Raw genomic sequence first — 18618 nt, forward strand, 5'->3', positions numbered from 1 at the left:
TTTCTGCATTTACACATCTTGTTTTGGTATTTTAATTTTTGTAAACCCCAGTCCACTCACCAGTCCCCCATATGGTCGGCTAGCCACAGCTGTGAAGTTATAGTTAAAAGGTTTCTTTCAGAAGGACAGAGGATTACCATTTTTTTAACTGCCCGTTTACCCATGGCAGCAGGCTGTGTAGAAAGTTTCTAGAACTTGGAGTGGCATTAGTTTCCTTATGCAAAGCTGCATGTGCCGTACAGTTCAAGGACCGACAGGCAGGAGAGTATATGGCAAGAAAAAGTTATCACATTTGCTCTGGTCATTCGACACTTTTACTGCTCTGGTTGTAATCATCAATTGTCTATCCTGGTGAATAGCAGTTTTAAACAGCTGTGCAACTGCATTACATTAGTCTTAGAGTTCCAGAGCCAGAGAACATAGCCTATGTTTCAATTAGTGTCAGGATTCTGCTCCAGCAATCACAGACATCTTTCATGTTGACCACTTACCTTTATAGAAAATATCGGGGTTGGAAGGGACCTCAGGAGGTCATCTAGTCCAACCCCCTGCTCAAAGCAGGACCAATCCCCAAACTAAACCATCCCAGCCAGGGCTTTGTCAAGCCTGACCTTAAAAACCTCTAAGGAAGGAGATTCCACCACCTCCCTAGGTAACACATTCCAGTGCTTCACCCTCCTAGTGAAAAAGTTTTTCCTAATATCCAAACTAAACCTCCCCCATTGCAACGTCAGACCATTACTCCTCGTTCTGTCATCTGCTACCACTGAGAACAGTCTAGATCCATCCTCTTCGAAACCCCCTTTCAGGTAGTTGAAAGCAGCTATCAAATCCCCCCTCATTCTTCTCTTCTGCAGACTAAATAATCCCAGTTCCCTCAGCCTCTCCTCATAAATCATGTTCTCTAGCCCCCTATACCTTCTGCATACTGTGCTATTTGCAGCTTCAGTTATAGAACATGCAGACTTACACGTGACTCCAAGAGGGAGGAGGAATTCTACTTTTTAGTGGCTAAAGTTAGGGAGTGCCATTTATCTTTTACCAAGTGAGAGACTATGCAAAGAGGCACTCCCTGGTGCCAGCGGGGTATACTGTGCTCTAGGCAGGAATGGGGGTGAGCAGGTGATGGTTTCGAGAAGGCAGCTTTGACTAGCAACTGGAGTTCTGTAGGAGTCCTGCTGGCGGAGGCTATGCAGTGGATGCAATTGAATCAGCACATCCCCAACTAGTGCCACCCATTTCTGAGGCTGGACGGGCTGCAGGCTCCTTGGTGTGGGTGCCTTCCATAGGCCCAGTCTCTACAGAGACTTCAGTGGTGTGAAATTTACCAAATCTTCTGCCAACGCAAATCTTGGAGTGAATCAAACCCAGCATTCGTTCCTGCCAAGTCACCAGTTTTGACCCTGTGGTCTAATAGAAGATATGTCCAACTGCTATTTTTTGACAGAGCCTTAAGTTGTCACTTTACTTTTGGACCAGAAAAGGAAAAGAATGTTTTCCACATGGCCAGTCTACTCTATGAGTGAAAGAAGAAGAGAAGAAAACAGTGGGAAAGCTGATGGTAACATAATTCGCTTGGGCTTCCAACTGGAGAAAAGAGTGTGGAGTAATGGACAAGATCTCAAGCAATAACAACTCACTCAAGCCTCTTCACCAGCTTAATAAGGGGAAATAGCGGTAAGACTGAATAATTCAGTAGTGGGGCTATACATTGTTGGGATACAGGCCATATGGGTACTGCTCATTTTCTTATTTTTATTGACTAAATCTGCTAGCATCTGGAAATAGATCTTTGAGTCACAAGATCTTGAGCTGTAATGAATCATCCAATACTTATATCCTGTGGTCTATTTTTAGGTCACACCCATAAAGAGTAATATTTACCTTTTATATAGTGCTTTTGTCCCAAAGGATATGGAGGTGTCTTATCAGTTGTACATTTAGGCACCACATCACCAGTGACTGAAATTCGGCCATCTCGTGTGGCTTATCTGATGATTCCTGAGCATAGTGCTAAGACACTGGTTTGAAACAGATGAAAGAACACTGATAACATCAAACTTCACTTTCTACAACATCTTCATTTTCGCTTGAGCATTTCACATCCAAGCACTGGCCAAAGAAATATTGAGATGTTGTGGCCCAGTTGTCAGTATCAAGAAAATTTTGTAGAATATGTTTTTTAAAATCCCAGTATATCTATTGTATGCTGTATATTCATGATTTATTCACTTTCAGGTAGAGTACTTGGACCTGAGATAGAATTACAAAAGTTTGTACTGTTTTGCCTTGAGGTTTGCCTAGGTTTTTTTTTTTCCCCTACCCATATAGAAATTTAGTACATCAGTTGCAGGATCAGGAAGAAAGAGATAATTGAACATGCACACAAGCAGAAACAACTTAGGCAGAATGTGGAACAAGTGTGAAAAAAGGCAGCATCTGTTTACTGAAAATTAAAATGTAGAATAAATTAAGAGGACAAGCTTACAATACTTTCTCTGCAGTCAAGAGTTTGCAGGGAAGGAAGACTTGGCAGGCAGTTTAAGAATGTAGATTATGTAAAGGGATATATCATCATTTTGTTTCTGGGAAAATTACTTAGATTTTTTTCAAAATAATTTTTGAAAAAAGGAGAGAATATCAGCATTCAATGGTATTTTCAGTAGAGATTATCTTGTTATAATGCAAAGCTACAGCAGCTTTTCTATAATGCTCAAAAAATCTCAAGAATTATATATAAGAAATCAAGATACCTTCTGCAGGAGCACTGCTTGTCTAAGGGTATGTCTCCACTACGAAATTAGGTCGAATTTATAGAAGTCGATTTTTTAGAAAGCGATTTTATACAGTCGATTGTGTGTGTCCCCACTAAGCACATTAAATTGGCGGAGTGCATCCACAGTGCCGAGGCTAGTGTCGACTCGGAGCATTGCACTGTGGGTAGCTATCCCACAGTTCCTGTAGTCTCTGCCGCCCGTTGGAATTCTGGGTTGTACTCCCAATGCCTGATGGGGCAAAACCATTGTCGTGGATGGTTTTGGGTACATGTCAGTGGCCCCTCCCTCCATGGAAGCAACGATAGCAATCGTTTCGTGCCTTTTTTCCATGCAGGCGCCATACTGCTTTCAACAGACAGTGCAGTAGGACTGCAAACCATCGTCATTGAACAACTGCTTCTGCTGCCACTCTGCTCTCCTGGTGCCATGAATCCACTTCACAGGTCCTCTCGTCATTCTTTATAAATATCTATTCTCCACTGCTTCTGCTGCAATTCTGCTCTCCTGCTCTTGTCTCGCCATACCACGGCAAGCGTGCAGCCCGCTCAGCTCAGCTCACTGACACCGCCGCTGTTGTGTCCTGGTGCTGCTGGCAGCAGACGATGCAGTAGGTCTGCAAAACTCTGCTGTCCTGCTCTCCTGGTGGTCTAGCAGGTCCTCTATATAACAGTCGTCATCCGCTGCAACTCTGCTCTCCTGGCGCCATGAATCCACCTTGCAGGTCCTCTCGTCGTTCTTTATAAATATCTATTCTCCACTGCTTCCGCTGCAACTCTGCTCTCCTGCTCTTGTCTCGCCATACCACGGCAAGCGTGCAGCCTGCTCAGCTGACGGTGCAGTAGGTCTGCAAAACTGGTCATCCAAACACCGCTTCCCCTGCAACTCTGCTCTCCTGCAGACACCATACTACGGCAAGCATAGAGCCCGCTCAGATCACCGCAGCAGTTATGAGCACTGTAAACACCTTACACATTATCATGCAGTATATGCAGAACCAGAACCTGCAAAAGCAGGCGAGGAGGCGATGGCAGTGCAGTGACAAGAGTGATGAGGACATGGACATAGACTTCTCTCAAAGCACGGGCCCTGGCAATTTGGACATCATGGTGATAATGGGGCAGGTTCATGCCGTGGAATGCCAATTCTGGGCCTGAAAACAAGCACAGACTGGTGGGACCGCATAGTCTTGCAGGTCTGGGACGATTCCCAGTGGCTGCAAAACTTTTGCATGCGTAAGGGCACTTCCAATGAACTTTGTGACTTGCTTTCCCCTGCCCTGAAGCGCAAGAATACCAAGATGAGAGCAGGTCTCACAGTTCACAAGCGAGTGTCAATAGCCCTCTGGAAGCTTGCAATGCCAGACAGCTATCCGTCAGTCGGGAATCAATTTGGAGTGGGCAAATCTACTGTGGGGGGGGCTGCTGTGATCCAAGTAGCCAACGCAATCAAAGATCTGCTGATGTTTTCGGGTTAACGTTAAGCACAAACCCAACTAAACCACCACCTCCCCGCCACACACACTCAATTCTCTGGGATGATCGCTTCCCCCAACCACGTGGCTAACAGCGGGGATAATTTCTTTTCAGCCACAGGCAAACAGCCCAGCAGGAATGGCCACCTCTGAATATCCCCTTAATAAAATTCCCCTGTTTCAACCAGGTGACCATGAATGATATCACTCTCCTGAGGCTAACACAGAAGGATAAAGAACAGATGTTGCTTGAATGCCAGCAGACACCGGGACCATACACTGCAATGCTTTCTTATGCAATGATTCCAGACTACGTGCTACTGGCCTGGTGTGGTAAAGTGTCCTGCCATGGAGGACGCAATAAGGCTGCCCTCCCCAGAAACCTTTTGCAAAGGCTTTGGGAGTACCTCCAGGAGAGCTTCATTGAGATGTCCCTGGAGGATTTCTGCTCCATCCCCAGACACGTTAACAGACTTTTCCAGTAGCTGTACTGGCTGCGAATGCATCCCAAGTATTCAGGGCAAATTAATCATTAAACACGCTTGCTTTTCAACCGTGTATTATATTTACAAAGGTACACTCACCAGAGGTGCCTTCTCCGCCTTCAAGGTCCGGGAGCATGGGTTGGGAGGGTACTGTCTTCAGGGTGATAAACAGTTCCTGGCTGTCGGGGAGAATGGTTTCGCCGCTTCCCTATCTTCAGCCTCCTCCCCAAAATCCTCATCCCTGTTGTGTGAGACTCCCTTGCAGGAGTCAACATACAGGGGTGTGGTAGTTGTAGGGGCACCCCCTAGAATTGCATACAGCTCATCATAGAAGTGGCGTGTCTGGGGATCTGACCCCTAGCGGGCGTTTGCCTCTTTGGTTTTTTGGTAGGCTTGCCTGAGCTCCTTAAGTTTCATGTGGCACTGCTGTGGGTCCCTGTTATAGGCTCTGTTCTTCATGCCCTTGGAGATTTTTTCAAATATTTTGGCATTTCGTCTTTTGGAACAGAGTTCTGATAGCACCGATTCGTCTCCCCATATACCGATCAGATCCAGTACCTCCCATCTGGTCCATACTGGAGGTCTTTTGCGATTCTGGGACTCCATGGTCACCTCTGCTGATGAGATCTGCATGGTCAACTCTGCTGATAAGCTTGCCACGCTGGCCAAACAGGAAATGAAATTCAAAAGTTCATGGGGCTTTTCCTGTCTACGTGGCCAGTGCATCCAAGTTGAGAGCGCTGTCCAGAGCGGTCACAATGGAGCACTCTGGGATAGCTTCCGGAGGCCAATACCGTTGAATAGCATCCACACTACCCCAAATTCGACCCGGCAATGTCAATTTCCTTGTCAGGGAGTACAGAAATTGATTTTCAGAGCCCATTAAGTCGACAAAAATGGCTTCGTCATGTGGATGGGTGCAGGGTTAAATCGATCTAACGCTGCTAAATTCGACCTAAATTCATAGTATAGACCTGGGCTAAGGCATAATTTAGCAACATCACACTGCCTATACGAAATGGAAGTTGCATCATCTCAATTTTTCTTCATGTCCACCTCTCTCCTGTAATTCCTTAGTGAATTTAAGTTGCTTGTATATTTTTTAATGTATTGAATGTTTGCCCTTCAACCAATTTCTGACCATTTTCTGATAAAATAAATATGTACCTTTAAGACATATCTGTATAAATAATATCAACTGTGAAATATAAGCCTAGAGCATGGAAGTCTAATTTGCCAGACGAGCTGTGCCAGGTTTTGATGTTGCTCGCAGAATTCATCACGTGGACTAAAATGATAATTTTATATTAACCTTTTTACCAAAACAGACACAAGAGGGAAATCAATTTACAACTGATAAATATGGGGTATTCGGTTGGTACTAGGATAACTTACTTATACAGTAATGTCCTGTTCAAATGTAAGAGGCAAACTCTTCCAGGAACTACACTGTAGGGCTTAATAAGTTGGTCTAGAAAATGCAGTGAATTTTGGCCCCAATCCTGTAACCCCTTTGAGGTGGGCAAAGTCCTGTACCTGTAACAAGACCACATAGATCAAGATACAGAATGAGGGTCTTTTAGTTAACAGTTGGTTTTCATCTGTGTAGTGGCAGACCACCACCTTCAAAAGGTTTTGTTTTGTAAGTAGCTCAAAGAAGTGTTTTGAGACAAAACTTACTTCCTAACTATACTTTTGTTTTAGAATACTTCTGTGTATTCTAAAACAATCTAATTCTGCTATGACATGTTGACACCGCACTGGGTTTTTATCGTCAGTATATTTTTGTAACCATTTCTAACAGAAGGGCTGATTACATCACATTTTAAATACAGAAGCAGCTAAAAATAATTCAGATAAATTAGGATGAAATGTAGTGCCTAAAAAACCTCCCAACATATCTAATTTTCAGAAGCTACAGAAGAGGGAAAAAGACAACTGCAGTAATGCCTATTATCAATTTCTTGAGGGAAATATCGCAATTCCATTTAAATGGACAGTTATGGAAGTTTTCATAAATGACCATGTAAGTAGCATATGTTACTGGAAGCTCATGTTCTGTATAATTACACAAAAGACTGTACAGATCTTTATTCTTTGCATGTGTGCACTGCCTTAGTCCATCATAAAAGGGTAAAATTTGCTATCTTATGAGCTATTTCATCTTAGGAAATGCCCCCTCGCTTCATTTTTTGTTAGTGAAAATGGAAGCGAGGCATAATTTAATACATCTTGTTCTTGCTTTCCAATAACAATACAAAAATGTTAAATTCTTACAAAACAGATGTACATTTCCATGGTAATAATGCAAGTTAGTGTGAATTTTTAACAATGCTTTTTTCCTTTCCTTTTCTTTTTTTTTTTTCTTTTTTTTAAGAGAATCATGTTAGGGTTCAAAAAGAAAAAGAAAAGGAAAAAAAAGGAATCTGCAGTTTGGCATGGCGTGTTGGAGAGTTGTTCTATACCAAAGTATGTTGGATCAGAGGAGATCAGTATCCTGAATTCTGTAATAGAGGAAATATATAACAAAGGTATTTTATTTTTATCCAGTTATCAGTGCTGTGTCTCTCAGTGTGGAAAGCCTTCCTCATACACACACAGTAACAGTACTGAAGCAGATATCAGAGTAAAAGAAAGATGTATAAATGAGGCTTTTGTTACACTGACAGCAGCCCTCCTGCTGCCTTTTTTTATGAGGGTGGGGGAGAGAGAAATGACATTTAATGAGCCAGTGTAGTAGTTTTGAAAACTTTTTAACAGAAATTTAATATTTGATCAAAATACCATTGAATGCTGCTATCATATGATTACAATCATCGCTGTAGGGATGATGGTGAATAATGTCATAAATGTCTTAGAAAGTCAACAGCTCATATATTCATAAAGTGAGCTGGACAAAGCATATGCATATAAGTCTTGTTGAATTCCATTAGCAATCCTAGCTACAGTCTTATTCGCTGGGTTTTCCTCTTGATTATGGAAATAAGTCACAAATGCTATAAAACGCCTAAGCCTAAGAGCAATATTACTTTAACAATGTACTAGAAAACATGGAGACCATTTCTGCTGTTATGTTTTTTGAAGTGGCACTGTTTCATTACGATACTAATGAGGATCCCACAGGGGAAACCTGTAAAGGGCCAAATCGCAAGGATGGAGCAAAGCTGGCATAAAAGGACTTAGTACTCAATTTTAAAATATTGCAGGGCTGAACAGAATCTACAGTTCCTTGCAGGCAGGATGCCTGAAGAGCTGGGAAAAACTCCTGCTACCATAAATGGGGAGGAGACATAAATGTGGCCCGTTGCTCCCCTTGCATGGGGTTTTGGCTCAGCTGATCCACAAATGCACAGATCAATTGGGCAGATCCAGGCCAGGCCACCCCAAAATCACTCTTGCTCTGCAGCTAGCTGCAGAGACTCTCTTGAGATCTTCTCCAGGGAACGATCTCCACCTGGTCTCGGGTCTCCTCTGCAAATGGCCCCACGTACAACTGATCTGCAGGTTTTGGCCCTTCTGCAGGTGCACAGTGTGGCTGCAGTAGCTTATAAGTGAATGGTTTATTTAAAATTATTTAAAATGAAAACTGATATTTAAAAAGAAGTGTAAAAGGGTTAAATATACTTTGTGTACACACATGCAATATTCAGTACCTTAAAGGGTCTTTACGGCTACAGCTTATAACAGACATACACAACAGATGGCTGGTTTCAGACTTAAAATACATTGAAGGAAAATTAGAGTAATTCAGCAGCCTTTTTGCTAGTGAAATATTTGGATGGAATGTTTTGAGGTATACTAGACAAGCCACCCTACCCCATAATACTCTGCAAAAGCCTTGCTCTCTTTATTATCAAGACTGTCAGTCACATCTGCCCCCATCCACACCAAATAATTAAACTACACCAGACTGCCTGCTTGGCAGTAGTTGAGTGATATCATGCAAAATGCTTTATTTCTGTTTGCATTAACTTTTTGACAGAGAAGAACAATAATTTCCAAACTGTTTAAATTAGTGTCTCATGCACCAAGAGCTATGTCACATTTTCATAAAGCATTGTTACTTTTTTAGAAACTTTACAGACAGTATCAACTCTACCTTTAAAAACCTCACTGAACACATCATTAAATAATTTGTTACAATACCTATTCTTTAAAAGTCAAAGGGCTTACTTTCAGGAAGTAATACTACAGTCAGACATCTGTTCTGCTACCTTCTGTGTGATAAAACTCAGATTTCAAAGGCATCTCTATTAATCTCATTTGGAGAGTTTTCTTAAAAGCTAAAAAAAAAAACTTTTTAGAAGCACAAGCCTCTTGAGATGAATAAGACTCCTTCCAGGTGCAGAAGCTTACAACACAAGTTCAATAAGTCACTTTCATAATGAAAAGAACCTCCATGTTCTGCACTATTAAGTAGCCTAAAGAGGCTTTTAGTTACTACTTTATCTGACGCAACAATAGCTGATTTAAGGAAAAGATTATCTGTTTCTACTTGATAGGAGCACTGTAACAAAACAGATGCTGCTCCGAACAAGATTTTAGGGACATTTCTGAAGCTGTAGTTGTTAGACACAAAAATAGTCTCTCCTCCTCCCCCATTAACTCTGTAAAGTTAAGGCCGAGTAACTTTAAAAGTAGATAACCAATTCAATGGTGTTGCCAGAAAGTGCACACACATACTACTTCCATGCCACAGGAATAAATCTTAGGAACCCATGTTAATGAGTCAAGTGAAAGATGTGAATTCTACAGAATCTTAAATAACTTTTCTCTGAATAGAATTAAAGTTTAGGAACCTTTATGATGGACTAGAGAAAGGATCAAGAGATTATCAAGGACACAGTGAGAGGTTTGAGAAATCCATCTAGCCAGGCTAACCCAACGTTAAACACGGTCTGAACTAACTAGAAGAACTGATTTCAAAATCTTTAAGTGCGTCAGCCTTCTCACTCTCTCCCTTTATTCTTCGTCTCAGTTAAACTAGCTAATGAAATTCACACCAAATTTTGTGGATTTTACTAGATTTGTAATTTAGTTCATTTTAAATCCAGGATAAGAGGAAGACTAGGAAATTAACACTTCAGTCAGAATGGGAGATCTTCTTGATATTCAGGAACCTGAGATTTGTCCTGCATGGAGGGAAGAAGCAACAGAGATGAGGAATCTGAGAGACCCGAAAGGTTTCAATACAAGAGCAAGGTTAGGATGCCTGTCTCTATTCTGTTCAACACATACACACACCTTTCTATTAACGTAAGATAGCCTAACCCTGATCCAGCTTTCGGTGAACAGATTGCATTCATTAAGCTCAGTATACTTACAGGAAGTGCCTTTGTGTGCTCCACATAAAAGCCTGCTGCCTGACCCCCAGAGTTCTACACAGCACACTTATTTCTGAGCTACAAAACACTTTCCCATTAGAAATTTAGAAATTAAAATTTTGTTCAAAACACACTGAACATCAGTGGGACTTGTGCTAAATCACTTCAGCTCTACTGAAAATCCCACACATTGTCTTGTGAATATTAGATGGATATTTCTAATATTTAATGAATTTGCAGTATCTTTCAGTCATCAACTGAAGGACAAAAGATTTGAATTACTCTTCATATTTCTGACAATAGTCAAATGCTACCAATGCTATTGGAAAAACAGCTTAACTTTTAAAAAGCATTAAATAGATTCTATTTGTAAAGATAAACAACTTTGATAGTGCATTACAATAACAGTACAGGCAGTAACAGTGTGCAAATATTTCAGGGGGAAAGAATTAATCACCAATACATTGTTAACTTGTCTCATTTTCCAGTTTTAGTATCTCATTTTGACCAGCTGCTGTAAGGTGAGATAACAGTCTTTTGTAGGCTTCTCTGTTAAAAACAAAAGCATATAATATGTCAGTTAAACAATTTCATAGGACTTAAAAGTAAAAAAATGCACAGTTTTCATGCAAGCTTTTCACGTAAAGTAAGGTAAGACCAGAACTTTTTCCTTCCTCACTTCTGCAATTGCTTGGCTTACTTTGAATTTTTAGCAAAGTTTGGCTGAGGGGAAAACAAGGATCGAATGGCACATAAGAGCGGCCATACTGGGTCAGACCAATGGTCCATCTAGCCCAGTATCCTGTCTTCCGACAGTGGCCAATGTCAGGTGCTTCAGAGGGAATGAACACAACAGGTGATTCATCATCCCCTGTTGCCCATTCCTAGCAAACAGAGGCTAGGGACACCATCCCTGCCCATCCTGGCTAATCGCCATTGATGGACCTATCCTCCATGAAGTTATCTAGTTCTTTTTTGAACCCTGTTATAGTCTTCGCCTTCACAACATCCTCTGGCAAAGAGTTCCACAGGTTGACTGTGCGTTGTGTGAAGAAATACTTCCTTTTGTTTGTTTGGCACATAGTAAACGGAATATCTTCAAGATCTAAGTAAACTTTCCTCCTAAGCTAGATACTTCTTTATTTTAAATTGTGTATTTACTTGTCTAGCTGAGGATCAAAACCAGAATCATGTAGAGAGCTCACTATGTTACCACATATTTAATTTTTGTCTAGGATATTTGGTATGTAGTTCATGGAGTGGTGGTTCCAAAATGGCACACTATGACAGGCTGCTAGAATGGGCTTAGAAAGAAGGTTAAAGATATCACCATATCATTAGTTTATTATCCACTAAGACCTTTATGTAAAGAACAGATATGAAATATTTCTATATTTTTCTTCACAAAATATTCTTCTCAATCATTTCAATTCTACAAATATGGTTTAACATGAAAATCACAGCAAATATATGCAACCTAACATTTCATAGTGTCATTACCAGTGGAATTTCTTAGCTTTGTTTCTGATTTACATGGGATCTGAACTTCAACAAATGTAAGCATACATAGAATAATACATAATTATGTACATAGATATTTATGCTTAGAGGATTAGATTTGAGAAAGAAAGCTTTTTACTAGGATGATTGTATTTTCATTGTTCATGGATAAGGCTACGATTATTATCCATGACTTCCAGTGACCTCTGTGACATTGGGGGCCCCCTCAGCTGACCACCCACCCTGTAGGGTAAAAAACTGCTATCTGACTGAATGTGCTACTTAGAGGGTACTGAGCCTGCTCACATGAACTAAGCAGGCTCATAAAATCTGCTGAAGCCAGCAGTAGGGGACTCCTGCAGCAGCCCAGCTTCCGGGGGTGGCCGCTGGTGCCAGCGGGGACCCTGAGCTCCCCAGCTGCCAGCGGTGGCAGGGGCCCCCCTGCAGCTGCTCAGCCACCATGAGCAGCCAGTTTCCGCCCCCCGCCCCGGCCACGGGCAGAGGGATCCTGGAGCTGCTCAGCAGCCGCTGGCAGGGAGACCCTGCAGCTCCCAGCTGCTGCAGGCGGGGGAGGGGCAGGGGCAGAGTGCTGGACCCTCCTCCCTCCCCAGTTTGTCAGGAATGTTCTTAGTAAAAGTCAGGGACACGTCACGGCTTCCGCGATTTTTTGTTTCTTGCCCGTGACCTGTCCATGACTTTTACTAAAAATGTCCATGACAAAATCAGAGCCTTATTCATGGATCACCTTAAAGGGGTGGACAGGGAAGCAGTTTATAAATACAAGTTTTATTAATAAAGTTTTTACACATTTATAGAGAAAACATCGTGGAGAACATTAACACCAGATCTTAGAGTATGTATTATGAGGTTATTACTAAAGAAAACTTGGCTGTTTGGTAATCCCCAAGTATATTCTTGGGGAAGTTCAAACAAACTGTCTTTTTACGCTCTGTTAGCAAATGGATGAGCTTTGCTTTATTGACAGTATAAAAAATGTTATATAAAAGTGTCTACAGACTACATGATCAAAAGGAAACATTCAGGGAATATGAAAACTCTCCTATGACTAGCGGAATAGCAGTCTAACACAGCATGTACTTATTTAAAATAGAAGCGACTATTTTTTTGTGGCGGGCTATAAAAGGAGAGAAACTTAATAAAAAGCATGCCATGTTTTATTTTACATTTAACTCCTTTCATTTGTACTCTTTGCTGAAAATGAAACTTGTACCATGGACAATGATTGAAAAATATGCTTATTCACTTTATGTATATTATGGGTTGGCGTTTGTATGACTATGTAAAATACAAAATGAATATAATATTTATAGCCCCAATCCTGCAGAGTTACACACTTGTTTAACTTCACACATTGTGGGTAAAATCCAGACCCCACTGAAGTCAATGGCAAAACTTGCAAAGGCTTCAAGGGAGCCTAGATTTCACCCTTTCAGTAGCCCTGGTCCCCCTCAGCAAGGAACTTAAGCAACAACGTAACTTTAAGCACTTCTAGAGCCTAAACCTCCATCTACACTACAGCACTTGCAGCTGTGTCACTGTAACGCTTGTGGTGGAGATGCTCTCCTGTCGGCTTAATAACTCCTGCCTCCACGAGAGGTGGTAACAATGTTGGCGGGAGAAGCTCTCCCAGGCTTCTCCCACCGACATAGCGTTGTCCACACCTGCGCTTAGGTCAGTATAACTTACACCACTCGGGTGTGGATTATTACACAGTCATATGCCTAAGTACCCAGCTGAACAGGAAACATCAATTTACATATTTGATCCTTAGCTAGATCCAAAACCAATAAATGTGAGAATAATTGCAACCTAAGAGAGTTAATATTCTACATGGTTAAACACTGTACTCATGTTGGACCAAACATTACACGTTTAATGTGCATATTACTCAATTTAAAAAACTGACATTGAGTACATTTAGTATTTTTCCTCCCTTTAAATTTTATCCTCCATCCCTCTCCCTTCAGTATCAAGGGAATGAAAAGGAACACATTACCTTATTACAGAAAAGTATTGCTACCCCATTATGTTATTCTTACTTTAGTGGGAAAAACAAAAAACCTGAATACCAATCTCTTACTAGTGCTTAGGACCACAGCATGCATTCTATTTTCTTGACTTATAAAAGTGAGACAAATTATACTTTTATGCATGAGAAGATGGAATCGTTCCTCCCCATTTAGAATCTTCTAAGTGAGCATCTTCCTTAATATATGTATCCTGCATGACTGTATCCGCTCTACAAGCCTGATTTCCTGACCCTTTCTCTCATGCTCCACTGGGAAATCATACATTACCAGTGAATTTCTGGTTCCTTATAAAGTATATTTTGGTATCATCTTTTTGTTTTAATTTTAGTATTTTCAGTTTATATTATGTAAAATTAAAATGACTCAGAGAGGATTTTTTGAAGGATCTGAAATCACCAGCTTTGATTTTATTTTTTTATTTTACACTCTGTATAAAAACCCTTAAAATTAATCCATGGATATTTCTTATGCCAAGCCTGAATCAGATATTTACACTAAACTTGCAGTATTAAGCCTTAAAAATAGGGACTTATAGCACAATCAAACTAAGGAACTAAATAGATTGTAAGCTCTTTGGAGCAGGGACTGACTTCCTGTTTTGTGTTTGTATCGCATGTAGCATAAAGACGTCCTGGTCCATGAGTGTGCTCCTAAGTGCTAATGTAATATAAATAACCATTATTTATTTATATGGAAGCCAGCAGGCTCTGCATTAAATTACTGTGTTTTTGCAAGCCTGGTGTCAAAACATCTGAGAAAGCATTTCACAATTCTAAATCATCTGTATGTGCTAAAGTTCTAAAAAAAGTTAAATTTCTGGCTGAATATACTTACACATCAGTTACATGAAATCTATGCTGCAGTCTAAAAGTTGCCATCCGTCAAAAGAATACACCTCTGTTGTTCACTGACAAAAAGCAATAATAATACAAAGTGTACCTTTGTGCAATGTTTCTGCCAAGCCCTTGTTTGTGCTCTGAATCCTTCAGGGACTGTGTGATTGTTGGAATCAGACTGATAACGAGGTGCTGATCCAAGACTGCCACTACTTCCAGGATGCTGTAAATCTGATGATCATATACTGTGGTATAGTCCTGGATAAACTGCCTGAAGGAGAGACAGGGGCACTTAATGCAAGGTCAAAACTAGATATAGAGAATGTGCAAAGGAACAACCACCAAAAGAGTCTGATCAACAGAACCATCTTGAATGCATAGAAGTTTTCATTTTATACAAAAGACTTTAGAGGCTGCATTTTCAAAGGCTAATGCTACAGGATCAACATGTACATGCACAAATTTTTACCAGTGAAACTTGAAGCCTGAGATCCTGCCAGCTGCTCCATGTGGGCTGACCTCTTCGTCCAGGGCACTCTGCCCTGAAGCAGGGGTCTCCTTGCATGGAGGAGCTTGCAGGATGAGAGCTTAATTATATATAATAGACAAAGTGGTGAGGTGAGGGTATGCAAAATTGGACACAAAATGCCCCCTGAAAAGGTTGAATTTTTTAGCGTATGGGCAGACTGGTGTTCCAGCAAAGAGCCCTACTGATTTCAATGGGGCTGTCCACACAGCTGTTGGCCTGCACACTACACAATACAGGATCAGGGTCTATGTTTGCAAAATTTCTTTGGGCACTGGGCTCATGCAGTTTGTTCACTGTATGTACATGGGGAGTGGGATTCATAGGCAATACAATCCTGTCAAGTTTTTTAAAAAGCTCAATTTTCACAGTGAAAAATCTTCATGTCACAAATTGGGAATTTCAGTAATAAAAAATGTAAAAGCAAAAACACAGTCAGATGTGCCTTTCAATTTAGGCATGTGCACTTCGGCAATTTGGCTTCTGACATCATGCTTCACCATTCGCACAAGGAGTTTCTCCCATTATGGTTGCAATACATCCCTCTGTTGTTTGTCTTTCAAAACAATATGGAATCCACAGGAAAATTTTTATTTTTTTCTTTCACTTTTTAGCCAACCAGTATTTTAAATCACTGCCAAGAATGCAATAATTTAAGTATCATAAACAAGTAACAGAGCATTAGGTTAGGGATAATTAGTTATGTAAAAAAACATGTTTGCTGTCAAATGCTTTGCAATAGCTGCACTGCCAGTTGGCATATTTTCTGGTTACCTAAACACAGAAGTCAGTTGGGTGGCAGGTTCTCCTCCCGACCCTGCTTGGCAGTCTTCTACCATGTACTGCAGAATCTCACTAGATAGTTTTTTAACTGTATAAGAAAAATCACAAGATTCACAGGTTAGGTAGGCTACAAAGAACAGAATGAATCATAGACTTATTCAGTAGAAAAGGGGTTTCTCCACCTTTTCCTTTCTGAGGCCCCTCCAACATGTTATAAAAACTCCATGGCCCACCTGTACCATCACAATGTTTTTTCTCTGTATAAAAGCATTAAGGGGGCGGAAGCAGGGCAGTTGCCCGGGGGGCCCACGCCACAAGGGGCGCCGTGAAACTAAGTTGCTCAGGCTTCAGCCCTAGGTGCTGGAGCTCAGGAGCTCAGGCTGCAGTCCTGCATGGTGGGGCTTCAGCTTTTTGCCCAGGCCCTAGTGAGTCTTAACACCAGCCATGTTTGGCGGATCCCCTGAAACCAGCTCGTGGCCCGTGGTTGAGAACCCCTGCAATAGAACTCTTACCGCCCCACTGTTATGATTGAAATACATAGATTTTAAGCACCGTCTTTTTAAAAAGGGGAAAATTTAGATTTTAAGCATTATCCCCTAAAGACGTACACTCTCCATGGAAATGGAGGTATATATTTCAGTTTGGGTTTTGTTTGTATTCTTTAGATCATTCCCACTCTGAATGAGAAGGAAGCAGTCAGGCCATTCTAGCCTGCTCAAAATTAAGAACAGGAACTATCACCAACAGTACTACTGTTTTTTTTCTCTCTTTTTTTTAAGTATGGAATATATTTATCCTTCCTTCCACCCCAATTTATTTGGAATAATACTCATTTGCAATGATAATTTCCTTCTTTTATAAATTTGGAGCTGTACTCAACCCTGGGTTATGTTGGGTTCCTGGTCTTGGCAGAAAGTCAGCCTACAGAGGGTCATGGCAGTAAAAGTCTTAGCCAGCTCATGCTTCAAGAGGGGGGCTAACACAGTTGCAAAGTGGCTGGTAGTGGCTGGGACATATGTGGCTGTGGCTGATGGAGGATACACTGATTCAAGTGCATCTCGAACATATTCTGCCCTTGAAACTTCTGTGGGTCACAGTTAAAAGATGAGTAGACAGAACCCCAGGAAAAGGCAGAGGTGAAAGCTTCCACTGGCAGAGGGAAGTGGAAATCGCACCCCTATGTCGACTACCCACACAGTGGGAGGATGACTTGAGTTCTTTATTTTTATTGGTGGGTTGTGCAATCACAATCAAACTCAGAACTGTACCAAGTTAATGTTCATAATTATTCTCAATATTGTGATGTCTTTGCAAATCAGTGCACTACTTCAGCCTTTGCCTCAGATATCTTGGAGGGAGAAGTCTCAGATCAGGTAAAGAACAGGCAATAGGAATGCACATTTCCCCATATCATCCTGCCACTGTGCCTCAACCACTCTCTGCAGTGTAATAAACCTAGCTACTTGGATGAAAAGTGCTCAGTAAGTATAAAATATTACACATGTACAAGTATATATTTAAAGTTAACAAGCACCTCACCTTGTGTTTCATTAACTAATACCATGCATTTCAAAACAGCAGGGAGAAGCAACACAATGTCACATACTTCAGTGCTCTTGGTTCTTTGAAATACTTGAAGGATGAAAGCCAGAACTGAGGCCAGGCGAGGAGGAGGGGAGTTACCTTTGAACTGGAGGTAACTTTCCCTGGAACAAAATAAAGCTCAGTCCATAACGTATTTTTTCATTAAACAATGGTACAACAAATAAAACATTACATCCTTTAAATAGAGTATTGCTGTATTTCTCCAAGAGGGCCATTAAGTAGATTTCTCTCATTATGTAGGATCAATTAATGGCTTCTCTTTGTCTTAGTCGTAGCCCTGGTCTGCACCGCGGGGGGGATCGATCTAAGTTAATCAACTTCAGCTACGTTATTCACGTAGCTGAAGTCGACGTACTTAGATCTACTCACCGCAGTGTCTTCACTACGGTGAGTCGACTGCTGCTGCTCCCCCGTCAACTCTGCCTACACCTCTTGTGGCGGTGGAGTACAGGAGTCAACGGGAGAGTACTCAGGGATCGATTTATCACGTCTTGATTAGACACGATAAATCAACCCCCGCTGGATCGATTGCTGCCCACCGATCCGGCAGGTAGTATAGACATACCCTTAGAAATGATTCACAATTAGGGTGACCAGATGTCCAAATTTTAAAGGGACAGTCCCGATATTCAGGGTTTTGTCTTATATAGGTGCCTATTACCCCACACCCCATCCCAAGTTTTCACACTTGCTATCTGGTCACCCTACTCACAATTCAGCAGAGCACCACCAATTAGGGGCTTACAACTCACCTATTGTTGTGCTAACCCAGAAATGGCAGCTATCACAATTATGTTCAAATGCTCAAATATGTCTAATAAAAGCTGAATCCACAAAAAAGACAACTTTTGATTGTGCAAAACCCAACTATACACATGTAAATGGCTCCTTATAAGCAATGATACTCAAGGACATATCCTTAAATGCATAAGCTCTTTTCAAAGCCACACCATATTTGACCCTTTGCATTTATGCTCTGTGAGCAAACTTCTCCTTCTCAGATCCCCATTTGAGATCTCCACTCCAATTATCTGCTCTCCTTAAACAAACATACAGAACTCCCATTGTGTAAGTTGACTTTTTCCTTTGATTCCAGGAAACATCCACCAGATTTCCAAGGACAAAGTATCCGAAATAGCATGACCTTGAAAATAGGCCTCCAAAATATTTTAAGAACTCTTAGTCAATTATTTTATTTCTTACATGCTTTCCGGTTGACTAAAACCCTAAGAACTCTAACTATTTACAGTCCATATGGTT

At 41.1% G+C, this 18618-nt stretch overlaps 2 protein-coding genes across 6 annotated transcripts in view; one reads left to right on the forward strand and one right to left on the reverse strand.

Annotated features, from left to right (window-relative positions):
• Positions 1-17418, forward strand: part of KLHL32 (kelch like family member 32) — a 207072-nt gene extending 189654 nt beyond the window's left edge. The window contains exons 11-14 of one of the 2 annotated variants that reach the window (XR_006289497.1): positions 1448-1677; positions 6646-6759; positions 7111-7264; positions 17332-17418. Coding sequence is in view for 1 of the 2 variants with exons in the window: in XM_043542678.1 (XP_043398613.1) it covers positions 6646-6759; positions 7111-7264; positions 17332-17381 (318 nt within the window). In the remaining variant the exon portion in view is untranslated. The remainder of the gene's footprint in view (positions 1-1447; positions 1678-6645; positions 6760-7110; positions 7265-17331) is intronic. The other variant, XM_043542678.1, reaches the window with a different exon arrangement.
• The window catches only part of MMS22L (MMS22 like, DNA repair protein), a 135641-nt gene continuing 125684 nt past the window's right edge, over positions 8662-18618 (reverse strand). For all 4 annotated transcript variants that reach the window (XM_043542671.1, XM_007052789.4, XM_043542673.1 and 1 more), the window contains 4 exons: positions 17293-17459; positions 15745-15841; positions 14548-14715; positions 8662-10606 (listed from right to left, as the gene is read on the reverse strand). In XM_043542671.1, coding sequence (XP_043398606.1) covers positions 10525-10606; positions 14548-14715; positions 15745-15841; positions 17293-17459 — 514 coding nt within the window. In that variant the 3' untranslated portion in view covers positions 8662-10524. The remainder of the gene's footprint in view (positions 10607-14547; positions 14716-15744; positions 15842-17292; positions 17460-18618) is intronic.

The sequence above is a fragment of the Chelonia mydas genome, chromosome 3, assembly GCF_015237465.2.
Source record: "Chelonia mydas isolate rCheMyd1 chromosome 3, rCheMyd1.pri.v2, whole genome shotgun sequence".
Lineage (NCBI taxonomy): Eukaryota > Metazoa > Chordata > Testudines > Cheloniidae > Chelonia > Chelonia mydas.